General features: G+C 33.8%; 1 protein-coding gene across 4 annotated transcripts; it reads left to right on the forward strand.

Annotated features, from left to right (window-relative positions):
* The first annotated feature begins 1630 nt into the window (after positions 1-1630).
* LOC111446430 (polycomb group protein EMBRYONIC FLOWER 2-like) lies at positions 1631-22101 on the forward strand. Of its 4 annotated transcripts, none has more exons than XM_023085250.1 (15): positions 1631-1852; positions 7664-7844; positions 8156-8211; positions 9102-9166; positions 11033-11085; positions 13796-13849; positions 13928-13987; positions 14265-14311; positions 14396-14544; positions 15253-15520; positions 16887-16935; positions 17778-17861; positions 18281-18360; positions 18527-18616; positions 21763-22101. In XM_023085250.1, the coding sequence occupies exons 2-15, from the start codon at positions 7722-7724 to the stop codon at positions 21902-21904; spliced, it is 1320 nt and encodes a 439-aa protein (XP_022941018.1). In that variant the 5' UTR covers positions 1631-1852; positions 7664-7721; the 3' UTR covers positions 21905-22101. The 4 variants fall into 4 exon arrangements, with proteins under 4 accessions (XP_022941018.1, XP_022941043.1, XP_022941035.1 ...); XM_023085275.1 differs by having other exon boundaries at positions 1634-1852; positions 14396-14523; XM_023085267.1 differs by lacking the exon at positions 1631-1852 and adding an exon at positions 1874-2002.
* Positions 22102-22922: the final 821 nt, after the last annotated feature.

The following is a 22922-nucleotide window of genomic DNA, read 5'->3' on the forward strand; positions in this document are numbered from 1 at the left end:
TGAACATGTGAGGTCGGAGTATAGGAGGAGTACATGAATGAATCGAAGCCATATTTGTATGAGAATAATCTTGAGAATAGGATAACTAATATGGTGCACCTTCATTTTCGGTAGCTCAATCATAAGAATTTCATAGTAAAAATACTTTACTTGGAGAAATTCTTGAGAATTCTCGCACGTGAGTGAAGACAAAACATGCTTGTTGGTCAATAGTTTTCATTCTTAAGAAGTGAGGAGTAGGTACGTATCATGACCATGTCGCAGAGGAATGTCAGGGCTATCAAATGCCAAATCTAAATTTTACGTCTTGATTCAAATCTTTGACATGAGATGTTACACGTATAATCTAAGTTGGTCGAATTCTTAGATCTGAACACTCCTAATGATATGATTGTTAAAAACGAGAAACAATAACAAAGAAAACATGAAATAGGAACATTATAGGATCCTAAATAAATAATATAATCGTCATGTGACATTTAAAAGATTATTCGATAAACTTTTTGTACATTCAACCTAATGATAATAACAAAATTGATTTTTATTAAAGGTGTTTATTTAAATCAAGAAATAAAATTAATTGGTGGACCAATTTGAGAATCCAACTTTATACAAAGAGTAATTTCATTTCTCTTTCTAAATCATAGTCATTTTGATAAAAGAAAAAGAAAAAAAAAATCAATTTTCATGTTATATTTACATTTAAATACTTTAATTTCATCCATATCCAAATATAGATAAATACATTAATAATTATAAACTATAAAAAATGTTGTAATTTTAATCCTATATTAAAAAATATTATCATGGGTATTTAATAAGTTACAAAATAGGGGTGTACATTCAACAACTTGGACCAACCCAACCCAAACTATAAGGGTTGGGTTGGATTGGATTAGCATTTCAGGTAGGGTTGGATTCATTTTTCTGAATTAATTGGTTCGGTTTCGGATTCATGGGCAAAACCTTCGAGTTGACTCAAGCTAAATAAAAATATATAGAATATATTAAGAATCTTTCCAATGAGTTTGGTTACTAAGTCCAGTCCAAGACGGCCGAGTTCATTTATTTTTATACATTTAAACTAATCAATTTTATTGTTTATTTAATTTCATAATCTATCCTGTATTTTTTGTTACTTTAACCAACTCTCAAGAAATGTTATCTCTAGTTTTATGACAAGGTTGAACTATGTTAATAGGTTACCATTTGTTTTTTTATTGTATTTTATTAAGATTGTATTAGAATAATTATAAATGGTGGATAAATAAAATTTAAAAAAAAAAATTTGACAACCCAACCCGAGAATAGAGGGTTGGGTTGGATTATGAAAAGTTTCGGGTTGGGTTGGGTTACCAATCCAACCAACCCGAATGTTGGGTAAAATAAATTTCCTACTCGATTCAACCGGGATCATGTACACCCCTATTATAAAACATAGGTAGGAAATCTATTAAATTAAAAAAAAAAACAAATTTAATTAATTAAGTTGATTTTTTTGAAATTAATAAATTTAAGGAAGATTTTAAAATTAGTGTGTGAATCAGTAAAATAAATATATTATAAATTATAATTTCATATTTAAAGTTAAAAATTAGTTTGTATAATTTTAACCATTCTTATTTTGTTTTATCTGCAGTGATTTTGAAAGTTTTTATTTGGCGACGCGTCGTCGATCAGCTCCGGGAAGAACATAAATTTTGGAGGGAGAAACGTTTCCAATCTCCCCTTCTGGTTTCGACATAACAACCAATTTCTTCTACTCTTCAACGACTCTGCAATTCTGAAACCCATACTTTTTTTTTTTCCCCGGAATTTCCAACGATTTTGCCCGCCGGTTCCATTGTTTCTGGTAAGGTTAATAGGCTAGCCTTCTTTTATCGCTTTCTCTGTTTGGTTCTCCTGTCGTTGTTCATAATTTGTTCCTCTCCAACTTCACTGGGATAGAAGTTTATTCATCTTTTGTGTTTTGCTATGGAATTCTGAGTACAAGTTTTATTTGGTGGGTGTTTGTTTCCGTCTCGTTCTCTTGATTGGAGATGTTGAAGTTCGGCATAATCTAGTCTCAATCGGTGTAGAAGTGATGAAATCTGGTTGACATTTGCTAGTTTTGAATAATTGCTTGTTTTGGTTGTGTTTCGTGTAAACGTTTCTACTAAAATCAGGATTAAGAACTTTCGGAGTTATCTTTAAGATCGTCCTTTTCCTTGTTGCGGGGCTCAGTAAATGGTTCATTCATTGGCTTAGGGTTGTTTTTGATTTGGATCCCTCTTTATGAGCTTGGCACAGACGCTGATTTCTTGTTTAGAAGTTGCGGATCAACTGGGTCAACGTTGTTAGTACTGATCTTCTACACATTGTATTGATCTGGATTCCTTTGAAACGCTGACCGATAGGCCTGATCTAAATTAACCAGTGCTTATGAATTAAGTTATTGGAGGAATATCATTGAAGGGAAGCAACTTTTGGGTTTTATTTATTTTTGTAATTTAGGAGATGAATACCTCATGAAAGCCCTGGAAATTGATTATCTTATCCTCGATTGAAGTAGAATTCCACCATCTATGAAAAAGGAGTCTTGGAGCAAGGGAGTTGAAGAATCTATTTTTCTATCATATATCGTGAGAAAAGCTGTGAGAATATTTATGAAGGATCCTCTTGTGATATGAAGGTTCTTGGTTGAGAAGTCAATGGACAAAGGCTAGCAGGAAATATTGGTGAAAAAGAAACGACATAGAATTTTTGGCCAGATGTTGCATTGTGATGGATAAATGTAATAGCCCAAGCCCACCGCTAGCCGATATTGTCCTCTTTGGGTTTTTCCTTTCGGGCTTCCCCTCAAGGTGTTTGAAATACGTTTGCCAGGGAGAGGTTTTCACACTCTTGTAAAGAATACTTCGTTCTCCTCCCCAACCGATGTAGGATCTCACAATCCACCCCCCTTCAAGGCTCAGTGTCCTCGCTGGCACTCGTTTCCTTCTCCAATCGATGTGGGACCCCCTGTCCACCCCCTTTGGGGCCCAGCATCCTTGCTGGCACACTACCTCGTGTCCACTCTCCCTTCGGCCTTCCCCTCAAGGTTCTTAAAACGCGTCTGCTAGGGAGAGGTTTCCATACTCTTATAAAAAATGCTTTGTTCTCCTTCCCAACTGATGTGGGACCTCACAATAAATGAATGAAGGTATATAGATCAATTGTGAAATTAGTGTGAGGTTTTGGTTGGTCAGAAGGCGAGTCTAGGCAGACAATATTGTGGGATGAAGGGAAGATTAAAGTGCTAGAGGTAAGTGCACATTCTCTCTCTCAGTAAAGTTACAATTGAGAGATGAGCTGGATACATGGATTAATCAACATCTATAGTCTGTTTAACCATTGAGATATGGGAGAATTGTGAGAAGCAGATACGGCAATAGTCAATAGAAGGTGGTGTTGAATTGGTAATTGTAATGAAACTGTATAGTCTGATTAAAAATCAAATGTGGAAGATAAACAAGAAGCATGCAACTATTTTATAATTTGATTGAAGATTTGTAGTTATACAAAAGTCCTATTGTTGATATTTATGCGGTTAAACTTAAGAGAATTTGGCGCAACCACTTACTGACACATAGTATCCTGGAAGAAGGTAGCTAGATTTCTGGATGCCAGAGGGGTGCAGAAGGCGAGAATAGTTCTTGACCATTCCCATTTTTATTAGACATTGGATCTTTAACTTGGGGGGATCTTTTTCGTCTAGGATGGAACACTTTTGGACATTAAATGGAGAAGAATGCAAGAATAAATCTTGATTATTCTCAAAATTTGTATGCAAATTGGATCTTTAGATCGGAGAACTTTTTCTTTCAAGATACAAAAATTTTGGACTTTGCATCCTGGTTTAGAAAAAATTGAGGAGGAATATTCGGTAGCATATAATTCAGAAGAAAGACTTAGTTGAGAAAAAAATCTTTGTTTTTTGGCCATGACCGGAGGTGGAACCAAATAGTTCCTCTGGATAGATGAATGGAATAGATTATGAAGTTTAAAGGACCACTTCCATAGACTTTTTGCTCAATCTTTGCAAAACAGGCTAAAACTAAGAGCGTGTGGGGTCAACAAGCTCACAATTGGCACCTTTTATTTTAGTTACCCTTTCTTGATAGAGAATTGGAAGATTGAGAGATCCTTGTGAACCTAGTTAGCAATAAGCATCTCTTTCACGTGATTGACCAAAGATTTTGGTCGATCACAGAAGCAATTCTTCTTTGATAATTACTTATTTTCCACTCTAATTGCGGTTGCCTCTTTCTTTACATTTTAAATGCTATTAGGAAGAAACATTTGACGAAGAAATGCAAGGTTTGTTTAATATGGCATAAAATGTAGAACCTAGTTTTAATTTTAAATTGATCTTCTAATAATTTCATTTTTTCTTTTTATTCAAGATTTTATAGGGACATATATACACCATTGGAAGTCTAAATAGTTTAAATAATATAGAAGTAAGGACATAAGAGGGTCATTGTTCACCTCGAGGTATGGGCAAGCTATGTGGATTTGTCTTCCAAATGTAAGAGACAGACACGTCCTCCTACTTTAGCTAAGTTGTAACACCTAACATCTTTTTCCTATCCGAACAACTATTCTTGACGAAAATACACACCGTGAATGTTGTCTCCTTTATTCAAGCCTATTGCATGCTAAAGACCTGACCATTGACTTTTGTAACTGCTTTGACCTTCCACTTTGATGACCCCACTCACCTAGACGTCTTCATCAATTCATTTGAGCGTCTCACAATTGAGGTTCATGAAAATCATCAACCTTCTCTCTCAAACTTCTAAATTGCTTTTGAATTGATGGATCTTGATTTGACTGATCGAAATTAGTTTTGTGAGATTCCACGTCGGTTGAAGAAGGGAACAAAACATTCCTTATAAGCGTGTGAAAGCCTCTTCCTAGTAGACGCATTTTAAAACCGTGAGGCTGACGGTGATACGTAACGGGCCAAAGCGGAAAATATTTGCTAGCAGTGGGCTTGTGTTGTTACAAATAGGTATCAAAGCCAGTCACTGTGCAGTGTGCCAGCAAGGACTGTGGGCCCCCAAGAGGGGTGGATTGTGAGGTCCCACATTGGTTAGAGAGGGGAGCGAAGCATTCTTTATAAGGGTGTGGAAACCTCTCCCTAGTAGACACATTTTAAAACCGTGAGGCTAACGACGATACATAACAGGCCAAAACGGACAATATTTGCTAGCGGTGGGCTTGAGCTGTTACATCTTTGTTGTTGGCTCAACTATACCTCTACCACTACCATTTGCAGCTTTAACAAGCATCCACCGTCTCTTTGAATCTCCAACAGCATTCCATAGACGTTTGTATGATGTAGATTTTTTGTCACCATCTGCCGTTCCTTAGGAACCTAAACTGTGCTTACACTAGCGTCTACCAAACTCACACCTACAACCTTCATTAGTTAACTTGCTAATAAAGATAAGATTCATCTTAATTATCTCCACACTCACTCTGTCTTCAGATTGACATTCCCAATCCCAGTGGGGTTAGAGGTTCTACCATTCCCCATCCTCACTAGGCCATGATGTCCTTCTGTGAAAGATGTTAACAAACTCCTATCTAAAGCTATGTGTACAGTAGCTGACTGTAATCTTCATTCTAATAAGTGGCTACAAGTATTTGTGTCACTATCCATGCAGACTAAGGTGGTTTGACACATCTTCACTGCTAGATTAGACCTCATCATCGTTAAGCATTCTAGGTTCTTCTTTATCCCTTGTATTGCCACTTTGATCTCAACAATATCCTTCTCCGTACCTTCCACTCTGTCCTTGAGCTGTTTGTGCGCCATCCTTTGTGTTCTCCCTGGATGAATGTGCTTTGTTTTCAAATTGTTAGGGGTTTAAAGCAACACTGCTCTATTTAGAGTTATTCAATGAATAATGGGTTAATGTAGTTGATTGTATTGGTAATCAAAAACCAAAAGTAGAGAAACATAGGCAAACACCCCAGCTATTCGAAAGAGCTGGGATTCTCTCCTATGGCACAATTGTCCACAAAATCTCACACCGCAACCAACAACTTAAAAGCCCTAAAAAACCCCTCCTACCAAGTCTGTACAGCAGATGCACGATCCCAAACCAGTTCCCACAAAATCTTTACCCTCATTTCCCCATTTTACCCGTTGATAAGTTTGCATAATAGGAGATCTCCTACCAACTTCATGGGAATTCGTAATCTCGGTTGATGGCCCATTTCTCTTAATGGATATTTTATATTTTTGGAACAATAACAAAAAATCTATACTTAGTTTCTTATAAAATTTAAAATCACCAAAATATAACATGCCCTTTAGTGAGTACGCCTTGCTTCAGGTAGTGTTAAAAATGGGATAGGATGAGGTTGGATATCAATTTCCATCCTAAACTTTGCAAAAAAGACTTCAATCCATGTCTTTGTTACACACCTTGATTTGAGGAATAGGGTTAGGGACAGGGAATCCTTGCTTATGGATTGGCACTCTCTAGGGAAAAATATCCATCTATTATATATACATAATGTAACTACTTTAAGTAAAAAATAATTAAATATGATTGTTTAAAAGCTAATTGCATTTTATGAATTTGATTTGGGTGATTCGAGCCTTTAGTTGATGAAATCTCTTGTTACCAAGCTTGGTGGTACTCTTATAGCCATATTGTGTATCTTCTTGGGTGATTTGGAAGGATGAAATCCCACAAAGTGTAAAGTCTTCGGTGAACCCTTTTCCTTGGTGGTGTTAATTCTTCAGAGGAAATCCAGAAGAAAGCGATCCCCCATAGGTGGTATGTTTCTGCAAAAGGGCTAACAAAGATGTTTAGTAACTTCACTTGTTTTTACGTTCTCCTATCCCCTTTTGTGGTGGACGTTCTTTTATTTTTTTTGACTGTGATGGAGCTTTTCTTAGCTTACCAAGTAAACCGCCTCTCTTCTTACTTGGCTGCCTGTTTAAAAAGATGGATAGAATCCTTTAGTGTAACACCTTTCTAGCCAACAACCTCTGTGCTTTTGGCTGGCATTAAATCATAGGATTTTTAGGACGCTGAAAGACCTTTAAAGAAAATTTGGGACTATCTTTCTTTAAGTTGGTCTAGCCCTCCTATTTTTTGTTTTATTTTATTTTTATTTTTATTTATATATATATACTTGTTATTATTGCATTTCTTCCATTGTAACCAATTATAAGGTCTTCTCGTAATTCTTTGGCTTGGGTTGTGGTCCCTTTTGTACATTCATCCTATCAATGAAATTGATGTATAAAAGGAGTTGTTTAATGGGGGCGTGGTAAGAAAGAAATAGAAGAGTTTTTGTAGCTGAGGAAAAAGTTTTGGACGTTATTTGGGACAAACTGTGTTTTTGTTTCTTCTTCTTGGAATGCTACCCATAAAGAATTTAATGATTAGGGTCTTCTTCAAGGTGTTCTAATCAGGAAGGTTTCTGTTGTTATTTTTTACTTTTGTAGGCATCGTAATATTTCATTCTTGGGTTGAAATTTGTTATATATATATATATATATATGATGATACAGCCGCTGTGGGATCAGTATTGATTTGATATTTCAATATTTAATTCTGTTTAGAAACTTCAGTTTATATGATGTTTTAACACTTGTTTATTGCGGTTGTAACAGTAATAGAGATCTGGTAGATTTTTTCATCATTCTTAACAAATCTCTTGCAAAGTTCAAGATGTGTCACGATAACTTCCACGTTCATTCCTTAGAAGAGGCAACTACAGCTGAAGATAGTCTCCTAATATATTGCAAACCAGTTGAACTATACAACATTCTTCATCTTCGTTCCCTTAACAATGTAATGTGATGCATCTCCTTGTGTCAAATTACTTTTTACTCCATACTCTATTTTCTTGCGGATCAGCTTCCTTGATGCTTTTTAATGGACAAAAATTTCTTTTGTTATTCGCAATTAATTGATTTGTTTTTTTTAGAAATATAATGAATTGAATGCTTTTGTAAGTAAAATATTCACATGCTTTAAATCATGAGGTCCTTTAGTTCGCAATGTACTTCAAAGTTTATTTTTTCCAAAACATAATTTTAGTACTCATTTTATACGTTAACTCAATTTTATAAGTTCTGATGAAATTAATTCCTCTGTTGCAGCCTTCTTTTCTTCGACGTTGTTTGCATTACAAACTACAAGCTAGGCGAAAAAAGAGGTTAGTTATTCATTTTCATATTAAATAAAAGGAGCAACCTGTGGCAGATGGTTGTCATCTTTTTAAGTTTAGTCTGGATTCGATACTTTTTAGCCATTATTCTTTAGCTATAGGAGACCTCTAAATTTGATGACAAAGATGTTTATTTTAGTTTGAGTCCGCCTATATTACTGATGTATAGGATATTAAATATGAACTTTGTCATATTTTATATTTCATTATGTTATTTACTCAGGAGGAGATATGTTATTGACTCTGGAGGAAATATATGAAATGACTATCCGTTTGGTAGTCATGTTAAGAAAAAATTTTCTATTCCAGAAAAAAAAAAAAAAGAAAGAAAATTGATGAATAAAACTTATTTTGTCGGAAATTTTCTTAAAGCGCTTTTCTACATGAAAGTAGTATTTTTCTGTTTTGGTGTTTCTGTTCAACTGGTTCATATATGATCATTTTCTTTTGATTTTTTTTTTTAAGCATATCTGACTTTAATATGTATAATTGTACAATAATATAGAGATTAAATAGATAAACTCATAAGAACCAAGATACTTTTCCAAATAGTTTTTAGAATTTAAACAATAGAAAATAGTTTTAAGTAGTTAATCTATTAAGCATCTTTTCTAAAAAGTATACTCGAATGGTTTTTTATGTTTCATCAGATGGTAAGAACAACACGTTCATGAAACATCAAAGTGGTTTCACAATAACGCCATTGGCTCACGTTTTGCCTTTGGCTCACAAATGACAGCTGCAGATCTATTTGCCAACTAAATTAAATGAGAATGAAATTATTCTTTTGTGCCCTTATCCTTTCTGGTATTATATTTCAACGTGGTTTCATTTAAATCCAATGGGTGCGTGATGGATATTTTTGGCCTTATGTACAGAGTGAGCACTGGAGTTGTAATTTTCAACTATAGGGACTACAACAACATAGTACGAAAAACTGAAGGTCTCTCCCTTCCTTTCTTTGTAGTGATTTATCGAATGTTTTCATCTTTTAAATGCCGTTGATAATTCTAATTTCTTGCAAGGTTTAAATCCTATTGACATGCCATGCCTTTAGAAAGACAACTTCTTATTCATTTATGATTTTATGTGCTGAAATAGTCGCCATAAATCTGTTGATCGTATGTTCCTTGCAAGCATATAATCAATTATATTGCTATTCATTGTGTTTTTTATGTGTAATTTTTTAAAAAACCAATATTTTAAAACCGTTTTTTATTATTTCTATGTTTAGATTTAAACTTTGTTTGGATGGATATATATTTTTACTTTATTTATTTATTTTATTCTCATATTAATTTACAAATATGAAATATAATGCATAAATCAAATTATACTTAAAAAAAGATTTAATAATTGTATATGAATGGTACATTCAACAAAAGATGAAAAGAAAATACACGAGGACAATAAAATATTGTTTTGTGAAGTCTAAAGATTTTTGTAGTTACTCTTTTTCTTACATACATACCAATTGGAGAGTATCCTGCCCCCCTGAACTTTTCAACTTGGAATATGCTTGTTTCTTATTAAAATAAATTATCTTTGTTATTTGTATTCCTTTCCAGAAAACCATTTTTTAAAATTGTTCTATTAAGTGAGTTTTGTTTTTTTTTTTTTTTTTAATTTTAAAACTATTTAATTTTTGAAGCAGAACACTATTTTAAACATGATTTTCAAATATATCCTCGTTCTATTACCACATCCTTTTGATGATTCTTAATCATTGAAGGCTCTCATTTGTTAGTTTTATGGGGAGGGTTATCTCTACCCCTTTCCCTTAGACTATTCTTTGATTCTTTTGTGGAATGTACGTCTCCCCATTTCTTATGAACTAAAAATACTAAGTCAGGAGAGAGTAGTATGCAAAGAAAAGCAAGTTGCCAGCTCCACAATTTTTTACTAATTTTAAAGGTGATGCTTAATGTAATTTACACGCGTGCATGAGAATATGTGCTTACTGTAAAAATCAAGGTTTTTATTCCAAAATGGACATTTATATTGAAATTTCCTCTTTTTCCTACGTGTGTAGCATTAATTTATTATATTTCTTCAATTGAGTTGTAAAATAAGTAATAGCTTTGAACCAAAAAAAAAAAAAAAAAAGGAAGAAAGAAGGAATAGTTAACTATACANTACATCCTTCCATAAACTTGATGCGGCTGTTGGAACTAAAAGGACCTGTATAATTAGAGCTTACCACGTGCGTTGTATTGATTTATTAGATGTCTACAATTGAGCTATACAATAAGTAGTAGTTAGTTATAGTTTTATGGGTCGTTCCATCCACATTGATGCTGACTGTTGTAACTAAGAATAATTATAGCTAATAATATCTATAGACAATAAGTTCCATTACTTCTTGGAGAAGTATGTGTGCGTGTATATATATATATATATGTATATTTATCTGTAAAGACTTGTAGTTTCCTTTTAAATATAAGATAATCTAACAAAAAGGTATAAGTATGTCTTGTAAATCATTTGCTGTACTGATATCTATGTAACTCCCATATTTTGATTAAGAGATGGAAGAGGTATTTATTCTTTTCATTTTTTTCAGTCACTCCTATTTTCCCAAATTCCTCCTCCATGGGCATATGTAAGGATGTTTCGTGATTGGATATATCATGTTACTCATTATGATATTTTAATTGTCATTCCAAGATGATTGCAATGTTTTTGACCTTGAACCACTAATATCTACTTACAAGTCTGTCTAACACATTTTTTTTTTTTTTTTTTTTGTAAAGACCTCTATCTTGTTCTTTGAACGTATAGTTTTGATCCCAATTCTCTAATCATGTAGTGACTGAAGACTTCTCATGTCCATTTTGTTTGATGCTATGCGCAAGCTTTAAGGTAGGGATTCAGACTCTATGATATTCCTTAAATGTGAAGTTACGGTTTTTGTTTCTTGACCATTTTTTGTTTTTTAAAAGTTATTGGGTTGAAATTCATATGGAAGTTTCTAAAGAAATCATTTTCATAGCAAATATGCCTATATCTAATTTTTTCCTTTTATTTATATGCTATTACGATTGTCTTCTTTCAATCATAATGCTAAGGGAATTTATTGGGTTGATGGCCTGGATCAATCTTGTTTCGAAAATTTAGGTGGAAAGCTTAATAATATAAATTCCTTGATATCTCTGAGAGTTGGCATTTGAGCACGCTTATTTTCCATGGAGTATTGGAATATATGTATCAAGAATGATGCCATCTGCATACGGGCATTCGGCATGAGATGGGAGGGTTTAAGAATATGGGTTTTCGGTATCTTATTCTTATGGGCTTTAGATATCTTGGTATCCCTATCCCTCAGAATATCGTAAATCGGGAGGGGTAGTTCATGTTCCTCAATTATGTTGGTTTCTTGAGTTACCATAACCCAGGAGTGATTGAGGTGATATTTTAACCATTCTAGAAACTTTTTACGTGCAGGTGCCGTATTTTTAACCCATGTTTTTAAATTCTAAAGCTTCCTTTGGTTACAAATGTTTTGTTTTAAAAGTTATTTTTTTTAAAAAAATGTAGCCACATAAGTTTTTAAAACTAATTTTTCATTTAAAAATTTGGTCTAGATTTCACCAACATATAAAATTTACATGATTCATTTTAATTGTATAACATAAATAGTTTTTTACAAATTTAATAAAACTAACAAGGTAAATAATGGCCAACTGCCATTATTTGGGATACGTTTGGAATTCAAAAGTTTATAGAGGACAAATCGGTCTAAAAATGATTCTCAACTACCTCACCTTTTAATATAATAAGATATACATAAAGATAGCCCTGAAGGGGTGACGCCATTGGCGAAGGCTTTCGGTTTTGAGTAACATCTACCCAATGGTAGCATGTTTGAATCTTTAAGTGGGTTTAATAAGGAAAATTCTTCATGTTTCTTCTTAATTTTCAAGGAGGTACATGTGTCTTTTATGATAAAGAAAGGCTAGCTAAATACCTATATATTAGGTAACAATATAATTACCTAGATATGAGGTTACAATACAGGAACCTTAGATATTAGGTAACAATGTAGATACAATTAAGGTTATGATTTACATAGATATAATTATAGTCATTCCTTCAACACTCTCCCTCAAGCTATGGAATAGATAGGATTATGTGCAATAGTGATCATACGACTTGAATGTCAAGACACGGCTTCAACGGTAGCTATAAAGGCTTTGAATAAATTTGGTCAAGGTGGAAGATGTGCTATGAAGGCTTCAAATAAGTTTTGTCAAGGTGAAAGATCAGTAGCTATGAAGACTCTGAATAAATTTAGTCAAGGTGGAAGATCGGTAGCTATGAAGGCTCCGAGTAAATTTACTCAAGGTGGAAGATTGGTAACTACAAAGGCTCCAAATAAATTTGGTCAAAGTGGAAGATTGGTAGCTATGAAGGCTACCTCGAGTAATCACACTTCCTGAAATAGAATGACTTTGATACCATGTTACAAGTGTAAATTATCTTACTCAAGTTTCTTCCTAATTTGTAGGGAGGTACATGTGCCTTTTATAATAAAGAAACTTAGATACTTAGATGTTAGGGAACAATACAAAATCTCCAGATATAGGTAACAATATAGATAAAATTAAGGCTAGAATTTACATAGATATAATTAAGATCATTCTTTCAATAGTTTCTACTTGTAGAATAATTTTCAAGATAAAGATAGAGATTACTTTTTTTTATCTTCTTACAATGTTGGTAAATTGATTTTGAATTTACTCAAAACAGTGATTTACGCATTATAGGACAATTACTTTGGCCCTTCAACTACCCATTTAAAATTTTAAAAGTTCTATTTGAGAATTTAAACTCTCATCTAAAATTTCTTTTATTTCACTCAGTTCAAACATTCACCAAATAATCAGAAAGCAGCATGCTATAATAGCCCTTCCCTTGTCCCAAAAGGGCGTGTTAAGTATCATTTCCTACATCAGGAGAGTCAAGATCTGTTACAAGCTAGAAACATACCACACGTTATTAAAGATATATCTGAACTGAAACTTGAAACTTCTACTCCATTGCGTACAATCCGAATCCTCAAAATTACATTTATTCGTGGAAAATATCTAGACATTGTTACCTAATGGGCGTTTCTATAGATTACCTTCAGTCACATTTCAATTTAAAAGGAGCAGCTACCTTTATACATACATAATTTTAGGTACTCGTGTGTCTAACTACTGTGGTTAATGAATAACTCTCCAATAATTTAGTTCTTACGATAACTGCAAACGGACCTAACTGAATGAGCTCATTAACTGAAAATTTACAGAAATTATGCTTTACCACCGGGCATTGTGTAGTACAAATGTAGATATTCTATATTCGTACTGCTCATTTTGACATTTTTCATGAAGTTTGTTGCTGAGTTTTTTAATCAAATTATTATTATTTTGTTATATTTCCTTTGTTGTACTTGTTTGTGTTGATAATATGTATTTGTATAGCATAATTTTAGCTGGATCATATCATAGAGATAAATCATATAATTTGAAGATTTAGTTGCTTGTTTGGTGGCATACTTGATTGATCCTTTGTGCTTATCTTTTAGGGTTTGCGGTACCACTTAGGCTCTTCCCATGATATGTTCAACTTCGAATACTGGGTTGGTAATCTCCAATGTCTAGATGTTTGCTGCTTATCGAGCCATTATGCGGTTTGTGAAGAAACATTTAACGTGTAGGTTACTGAAGAATATCAGGCAGTGAATGTCTCTGTGAAAATTGATGTCTTTAGACCTGAGGTAAGAGTTTGGAATTCTTATTTTGTGGACAAATCTCTTTGGCAACTTTGCTTTTCTTATTGCTATCATAACAAGGCAACTACGTCATGTTCTTTCTTTCCTCTCATCCTTTTCTCGTTTTGTCTCTTCACTCCATCTTTTAGCTCATGTCATGGCATTTTATGCTAGTTAATTAGCAATTTCATTGGATTATCGTGCCAAACCCTCCTCTTGAAGGCTGGTGGATTATCGTGCCAAACCCTCCTCTTGAAGGCTGGTAGTATGTTTTTCTTTGCAGACTGTAGCAGATGGGGTGGACCCACAACTTCAAACTTTCTTCTTGTGGTATGTTTTTTAAACATCATCGTATGAATTCATCTTTTTAGTGCTTTTCCTTATTCTATTGAAATATTTGGCACTCTAATACAGCCCAAGACCACGAAGGCGTAAGTTGAAGAACTCTGTTCAAAATGGGAAGTATGTGCAGTTCTTGGAGATGGACTCAGCTAGACCTTCCACAGAAGGCATGCCTAAGGGATTTATCGGGCATAACGCTGGTAATTTTTTTCCGATCCAATGTAAGAATTTTATTTTTCTTTTTTCAGTCCTTTAAAGTTATTTCCTTTAAGATAGAGGAAAAGGGAATGATATAATTCTTTCTTATGTCCTACTAACAGAAGTGGCAAACTACTGTTATGCAATATGTTATCCGGACGTAAACTTGGCTGATCATTTGTGCTTACCTGAGGTTACATGGTGTTTTATATCTAGGAATATTTGGCTGGAGAAATAGAAGCCTCATGAAATGTGGTTCTAAAATTCTTAACAATTTTCCCCCTCGTTTAGTTAAAAAGGGATGGCAAGTATGTTGCGTATCATGTTAAAAAAAAGAAAAGAAAAGAAAAGAAAGAATACGAAGGATACTCCATCATGTTTCATTTATGTAATTATAAATTACACAAAAAGTTCATGGTCAGTTTTAACAGCAGATATTATTCTACAAATGGGAGTTGATTAAATCTTAAATTTGCCTAGGGGGTTGAGGATTTTACTGTTCAGTGTCCATCCAATTAAAATGAATATTAATTAATTGCATAAATTCATTGATCCATGCTATATATCATAATTTTGAAAAGCTTATGCCATATCAATTGCAGTAAGCTATTCATTATCTTATTTCTTCGTAGATGGATTTTCTCTTCTTTCCCTTTACATTTTGTGGAAATTGAACTACACGATCACAATAATTTGCTTGGCACTTTAACTGAAATTAAGTTTGTATTTAGATGGTGTATCCTGTGAAAAAGAGGGCAGCCATTCATTCCCCATTGAGGCTTATTTGCAGAATGCACAACAAGGAGAAAATATTGGTCTTGAATGTCCTTCCTCTATGGAGTGCATTGAGCATGTTGCATCCAGCTCAAATATTCCAGGTGTCTCAATGGCTATCAGTCAATCGTGTACGGGTCCTGAATGTTATAAAGTACTATCTGGAAGTGATCATTTACATCCAGCCAAAGCAAGGAAGTTAACGGTAGAACGAGACCCAAAAAAGTATGTTTACCATCTTTTCTGGCTTTTTTCTTCAGATATCAAAGCTTCATTCACAAGTAGTCTAGGGCTTAGTTCTGTTCTGGTTGTTTACCTTTTTAGTTTGATTTTTTTTGTGTTTTTTGTTTTTGCTTAACTGGTTACTTATATATTAGAACCAGTTGGAAGTTGCCAACATGAGCATAGCTCAATGGGCTAAGGCATCTATATTGCCCTTGAGAGGTTATAAGACCCCACCCCACGTCATATAACGTATTTCAAAAACTGTATTGAGCTTTAACCATGTAATTGATTTTGGATGGTGACTTCACTTAGGCTTCCTGTATTTTCTTTGACAAGAAATAAAACTTCGGGGTGTCTAATTTATACCTTTCTGTGATGGGATTGTGAATATTCTTTTTAATATTACTAAAGAAAAATAATTATAATGATTCTTATAAAAAAAAAAAAAAATCTAGTTATGATGCAGGAGTTTATATCTGAAAACTTTGATATTATTAGAGGGAAATATTTATCTATTCCATTTTAGTTGGATTGTTACAATTTAGCTTGTAGATTATATCAAGAATTATTATAATTTAGCTTAGATTATGTCAAGAATTATTATTGCCTTACTTGGCTCACCTTGTGCTTTAAAAAGTATTAATTAGAATTTCTGTACAGTGTTTAATAATCGAAAAGATTTTGGATGGGACCATGACTTAGTTCTTTGGTTTAGCAAGAGTCATGATTATTACAAATAAATTTCCTGTCGTTTGGCTTTTGACGTCTTTACACATACACTATTTCCAGTAGAGTGACTTCAGATAACTTACTCGTTTTGGATTTGTTTAGAATGCTTTAGTTGGAGTGTTTGATTTCTTTTATCACTTTTTTGAATACTAAACACACAAATGACATGCTTAGGACTCACGAGACATATTGGTGACTCCAAGGACATGTTGAAAACACGTTTTGTAGAGAAAATGAGAAAATTTGTTTATATCATTTTAAATAAAAAAATTGAAACATCTATATCGAGGCTTTAAATATTTATTCCATAAATTGAATAGATGATAATACAAGTCTATACCTTTAAATCTTTACCTCATATAATTCATTATATTCGAAAACATTGAAATATGTGATGTATGTAGAAGTAATTCTCAAAATATTTTTGTCATTGCATGTGTCTTTGTTGTGTATGCCATTATATTTAGAAAATGGTGCATTGGCATTTTCATATCATATCCATGTTTGCTCTTCCTAGCTTTTTTGCAATCAACGAAATCCAAACTTCAAGTTCATCCTTGAATTCTAGAGCTCTCTATTTTTATCATCTTTGAGTCTGCCAGTTAATAAGGGTAGCCAATTTATTATGTTATTTCAGCCGCATGCTTTTGCAGAAACGGCAGTTTTACCACTCTCACAGGGTTCAGGTATGAATCTTGATTTACATGTTACTTATTTCTTTTGTCACAACCAGTTCATGACCGACAACATTGATGTTTTTCAATGATTAAAGTTTACTTAATTAAGAATGAATTATTACATTTTATGTGGGGGTGAGATGGGGGTTGGCCCTGTGCTTTTGTACTGTGTTGAGCAGAAGTGGCGGTGGCCTGGGCTCGAAATTTAAATATGCACTTTTACCATTTATGTGATATCCCACGTTTGTGGGGAGGAGAATCAAACACCCTTTATAAGTGTGTGGAAACCTCTCCCTAGCAAATGCGTTTTAAAAACCTTGAAGAAAAGCCCGAAAGAGAAAGTTCAAAGAGGACGTATCTACTAGCGGTGGACTTGGACTGTTACAGGTTAAATTAACAATCAAGTTATAGAATCGGTAAGAAATGAAAGTGAACTTACTCTTAGAAGAATAGTCCAATCAACTTGTTAGTAAAAGTTGAAAAGTGCCTGCTCATTGCCGAGTTTGGATCATTAGTATTTTTATTTCTTTGTTTTCAGTCCTACGGTTGTATAATTTTTTAACATTTAGTAGTCAAAACAAATATAAGATGTTTATATTAGGCATATTATCAACGTGGGATTAATTTGTTCTAAATAGTTTTGGACAAGTAGTTATAGGCTCGGTACATGAACTTTCCAGGTTGCTGTTCTGTTTAATTAAAAATTTGAAGTGTAGCTAGAATATTTTAGCTACATCTAAATCTAGTTTGCTTCCATCTTACCCAGCACGCTACCATGCTATTGTCAGCCTTTTTGCCTGGACTGAAATCTGTTGCTTGCTCATCTCTATCTTTTGTTTTGATATTGGAAGCCTATGGCACTAGATAAAATATTATCCGACAAAGATAGTGAGGATGAAGTGGATGATGACATTGCAGATTTTGAAGACCGAAGGGTATGGTTTTCTTTGAACTACGAAATATTTGACTTGTTCCTGCTGGGAATCTTTTAGAGGGAATTTTTTTCATACGGATTTTTCATCGATCAACCGTGATCATATCGTTTCCTATACCTAACTTATCGTATCACAATATATCATATCATAAACATGTCCATTTATCACACATTTCATACCATAACATATATCATATTGTAAACACTTCGTAGTCATATCGTTTCCATGCATATCCTAAATCATATCGTTTCATGAACGTATCCTAGTCATACCGAATTGATTTTTTGAACTAACAATATTGAATATTTTGGTTCGGTATGTGATTACAATCCTATTTGCTACTCTGTTTGGACCGGTTAAATTCACTTTTTTGGAATTTGTGCAAACTTAAAATACTAACTCGAGCTGTTAATTTACAGATGCTCGACGATTTCGTGGATGTGACCAAAGATGAAAAATGGCTTATGCATCTATGGAATTCCTTTGTTAGAAAGCAAAGGTTGTTCCTTGCCAACCTTAATTTTCTTATTTTTCATTACCTTCTTTCTCTATCATGTTTAATTCTAATTTAACATTGCACCGAACTGAGCTGCACCCTAAATAATACTTGCCTGGCGGTCTCACAATCCCTATTATAAAAAATCACATTATTTTCTGTGTACCAGGGTGCTAGCTGATGGTCACGTTCCTTGGGCATGTGAAGCATTCTCAAAACTTCACGGCAAAGAACTTGTCTCATCTCCGGCTCTCTTTTGGTAATGATCTCGCACAATTTTAGCATATTTCCGTGGCTGGTTTAGATTCCGGCGGCATTGCATTTTGATATAGGTTGTGATGTTATTGATTATTAGTTTCTTTATTTTTGGATAAGGTGCTAAACTTTCATCGAGTAAAAATGAAAAAAAAAAAAAAAAAAAAAATACAAGGTATAAAAAACAACCCCATACGAAAGGAGAAAAACTAATACATAAATGGGTTTTAGTCTAGCAAAATGAGACCTAAAGGGTAACTACAAAACCGATCTCAACAACTAAAGGCCAAAAAGTGATATAAAACCTAACAAACCCAAAGATAATGTTGCAAGTCTGGAGATAATCTAAATACTAGGTTAACTGTATATCTAAAGATACTAAATAACTAAATTTAAATAATAATGTCTAGATACTATGTAACTAAATATAAATAAATATCTAGGTAACTAATTGAAATAAATTAGGGGTAAATTATGGGTAAATTAGGGAGGTCAACTATTTCTCATATTTAATGGAATTACACACAAATATCCTTCTATCTTCTATTGTAAGCGATGGAGGTTTTTTAAATTAGTCGGTTCTCCAAGAGGAGTGGGCACGAAAGAGGTGTGCAATGCCCATTGAAGTGCTCTAAAAGGAGTGAGCACAGGAGAGGCGAACAATGCTGGTGTAAGTTCTTGAAGTGCTCTAAAAGGAGTGAGCACAGGAGGGGCGAACAATGCTGGTGTAAGTTCTCCAAGGGGATGGTATACTTTCATGGCTTCAACTAACGAATGTGCTAACAAAGAACTTCATAACTTCATAGCTATTGATAATTTATTCGGAGCCTTCATAGCTATAATTGAAAATTTTATTCGAATCCTTCATAGCTACCGTTGACAAATTTATTTGGAACTCTCATAAATACCGTTGACAAATTTATTCGGAGCCTTCATAGCTACCATTTGCAAATTTATTTGGAGCTTTCATAGCTAACGTTTGCAAATTTATTTGGAACCTTCATAGCTACCGATGAAGTCGTGTTATCCAAGTCGTGCAATAGTATTGCACATAAACCTATCCAGTCCAACCTGAGAATGAACAATATCTATTACTTAGCTTGAGGGGGTGTTGAAGGATATTTGTGTAATTCCTATTTAGAAGTAGTTGACCTCCCTAATTTATATTTATTTAGATTTAGTTGCGTATGTGGTATTTATGTATTACTATTTAGATAACTTGTATTACTATTTAGATTTAGTTATCTAGTATCTAGGGATTTTTATTGAGATGTAATGATATTTAGATTATTTAGATTAGATTAGATTAAGATCTAGTTATCATTTCTCAGTTCTCTAAAAATTAATAAGAAAAAGAGTCATCTAATGTATACTTGCAACAATAATAATGTTCCTTCATTATTAGTTGTGTTATTGCTCTAACAAGCCGAAAGAGAGCCTAATAATAATGTTTGCTCATTATTAGTTGTTTTGTTGGCCGATGCACTATCTTTGGTGTATAGTGTGTATATGTATGCATATAATTCAAACTTCGTTAGATGATCAACTTCCCGAAACAAAGGTACAATATCCAGTGGTTCATTTTCCATCCATTTTTAAGCGAAGCCAATCAGAATAGGAGTAGATTGTTGTTTTCTTCAAGTCCAAATCTCTTTTATGTCAAATTTAGGTATCTTAGTATCTTATAGACAACGTGCTTATTTTCTTCTATAAATTATGGTGGGAGTGGAAAGTTGTAGCCTTTGAGTAAAGAGTCAGACCCCTTGAAAGACAAGAATTTTGCAACTTCTCCTTTGCATACAAATACACTATAGTGATATGGGTCTGGTAGATAAGTTCATAACTAATTTACAAAGCTTTCTGCAAAGCAATATTTTTTCTTTTTCCCTAACCAGGAACAATGCTTTCATTAAGAAAGGAAAATGAAAGATTACATGTTAGGTTCTATGTAAGTGTGATGGGGTGTGGAAACCTTCCCCTAGCAGACGCGTTTTAAAGCCTTGAGGGGAAGCCCGAAAGGGAAAGCCCAAAGAGGACAATATCTGCTAGCGGTGGATCTGGGTCGTTACAAATGGTATCAGAGCCAGACACCGGACGATGTGCCAGCCTTCTCGCTGTCCCCCGAAGGGGGTAGACACGAGGCGGTGTGCCAGTAAGGACGCTGGGCCCCAAAGGGGGTGGATTTGGAGGCGGTCCCACATCGATTGGAGAAAGGAAAGAGTGCCAGCGAGGACGTTGGGCCCCAAAGGGGGGGTGGATTGTGATGTCCCACATTGGTTGGGGAAGAGAACAAATCACCATCTATAAAGGTGTGGAAACCTTCCCCTAGCATACGCGTTTTAAAGCCTTGAGGGCAGTGGAAACCTTCCCCTAGCATACGCGTTTTAAAGCCTTGAGGGCAAGCCCGAAAGGAAAAGCCCAAGGAGGACAATATCTGCTAGCGATGGATCTGGATCGTTACAGTAAGTCAGATAAATAAGATTTGCAATTAATCTTTGACGCTGCTCTTTATTAATATTTATGTTTTTATTATTTGGATTCGGATGTGGTCAACAATTGTGGGGGTGGAGATTGAACCATCGACCTTTAAAATGATAATTAGTGTCTTATTTATTGAGTTGTGCTCGGATGGACGGTAATTTGATTTAAAGAGTAATTTTGGAAACTTTTTGATCCCTTAATATTTTTCCTGCTGGAATTTGAAAGCAAGTTTAATCAGAGAACTTATGGGCCTTAATGTCAGTTTAAAGCTTGAAAATTGTGTTAACCTGAAAAACCTGGAACCACAGGTCCTATTATCAGTCTATTGATTTTGCAGCCATTTGGAAGTTTGATAAGGTGCTGTGTTAGATGATTTATAAGTTCTAAGACTAAACTTTTTTCTCCATATATCTTCTGATATGGACATGTAGCTTATGGGTTCTTTCCTCTTTAATTTAAATCATTTGAAAATGCACTAGAAATATTTCCTTTGTATGAGTATCAGTTCATCCCACTCATGATTCGAAGAGTCGCTGAATGAACCGATTTCGATTCGAGTTTTCAAATTCGGCACTCTTTAGCTAAAAAAATTCTCCTCCTGAATCACTTGGACTCAACAATTTATATGCTTGAACATCTTTGGCTGTTGACCTCGCTTAAATTTGGCAGGTGTTGGAGGTTTTTCATGATCAAACTCTGGAATCATGGCCTCCTTGATCCTTCTACCATGAACAACTGTAATTTAACTCTTGAAGGATTCAAAGATGAGAGTTTTGATGCAACGGAGAATGGAAGAAGAGAGGATGATTAACAGGCTACTTGAGTTAACATTCTTGATCTGCTTCATTAACTAATCATTTATAGGTTGGAGTTAGTTCCTTTTACATTCATTATTCATATAGGTTCCCTTCTTCACTAACCTCTATTGAATGAAGAAAGAGCCTCCCCATGTTCTTTTTCTAAATTTTTGCCACTTCCTCTACTTTATAACTCTTAATTCTCTTCTACTTTTCTTTCTTAATTGAAAGATATTGCATATATTATAGGATGAAATATAAAAAATATACTCCAACTTTGCTTCTAATTTTTAAAAATGTTTCAAAATGTAGATTGGTAAGAAAAAAAATCATCAGAACGTTGAATGAAAAGTCGCTATGTTTGGATGTTGTTGTTTTAGACTTATTCCAGACAAGTATTCTAGTCACCATCGTGTCATTTTAGGTTATTCCAGACAAGTATTCTAGTCACCATCGTTGAATGAATAATTTATTTATTTTTAACAAGAGGGATAGTTGAATTTTTTTTTTTTTTTTTTTTAATTTAGGCTATTTTAGAATCAGAGTCAAATATACCCTTAAACTTTGAGAAGCATCTGAGAGTTGAATTTTAAAAAGTACCTGAAGTTGACCGTTCTACCACTGAGCTACTAAGGAACAACAGTAAATTAGCTTTCAGAGAACTCAATTTCCATTCTCAACCTATAACCAATATGAGTTCGAGGTTTCCTTAATAACTCTCAAAACTTCTTTGTAGTGGCTTCGTTCCATGTCTCATTTGATAGCTTCGTAGTAGCTTCACCCCATGCCTCATTTCATAGACAACCTTAAAGAGGTTCTATTTCGTTATATTCCATTCATAATCCTCCATTAAAGGTAAGAAATTCTGCATATTTTGACCTATCAAAGATAGAGACTGAATTTATAATTAAATCATAAAATTATTTGTAAAAATAAAATAAATTATATTATAAAAATTTCGTTAATATTAACCTAACACAAGTATTTAAAAAAGTTCCATTCTATGTTTTTTATGTTTTATTTTTTCTTAAG

Source organism: Cucurbita moschata, unplaced genomic scaffold, assembly GCF_002738365.1.
Source record: "Cucurbita moschata cultivar Rifu unplaced genomic scaffold, Cmos_1.0 Cmo_Scf00001, whole genome shotgun sequence".
NCBI lineage: Eukaryota > Viridiplantae > Streptophyta > Magnoliopsida > Cucurbitales > Cucurbitaceae > Cucurbita > Cucurbita moschata.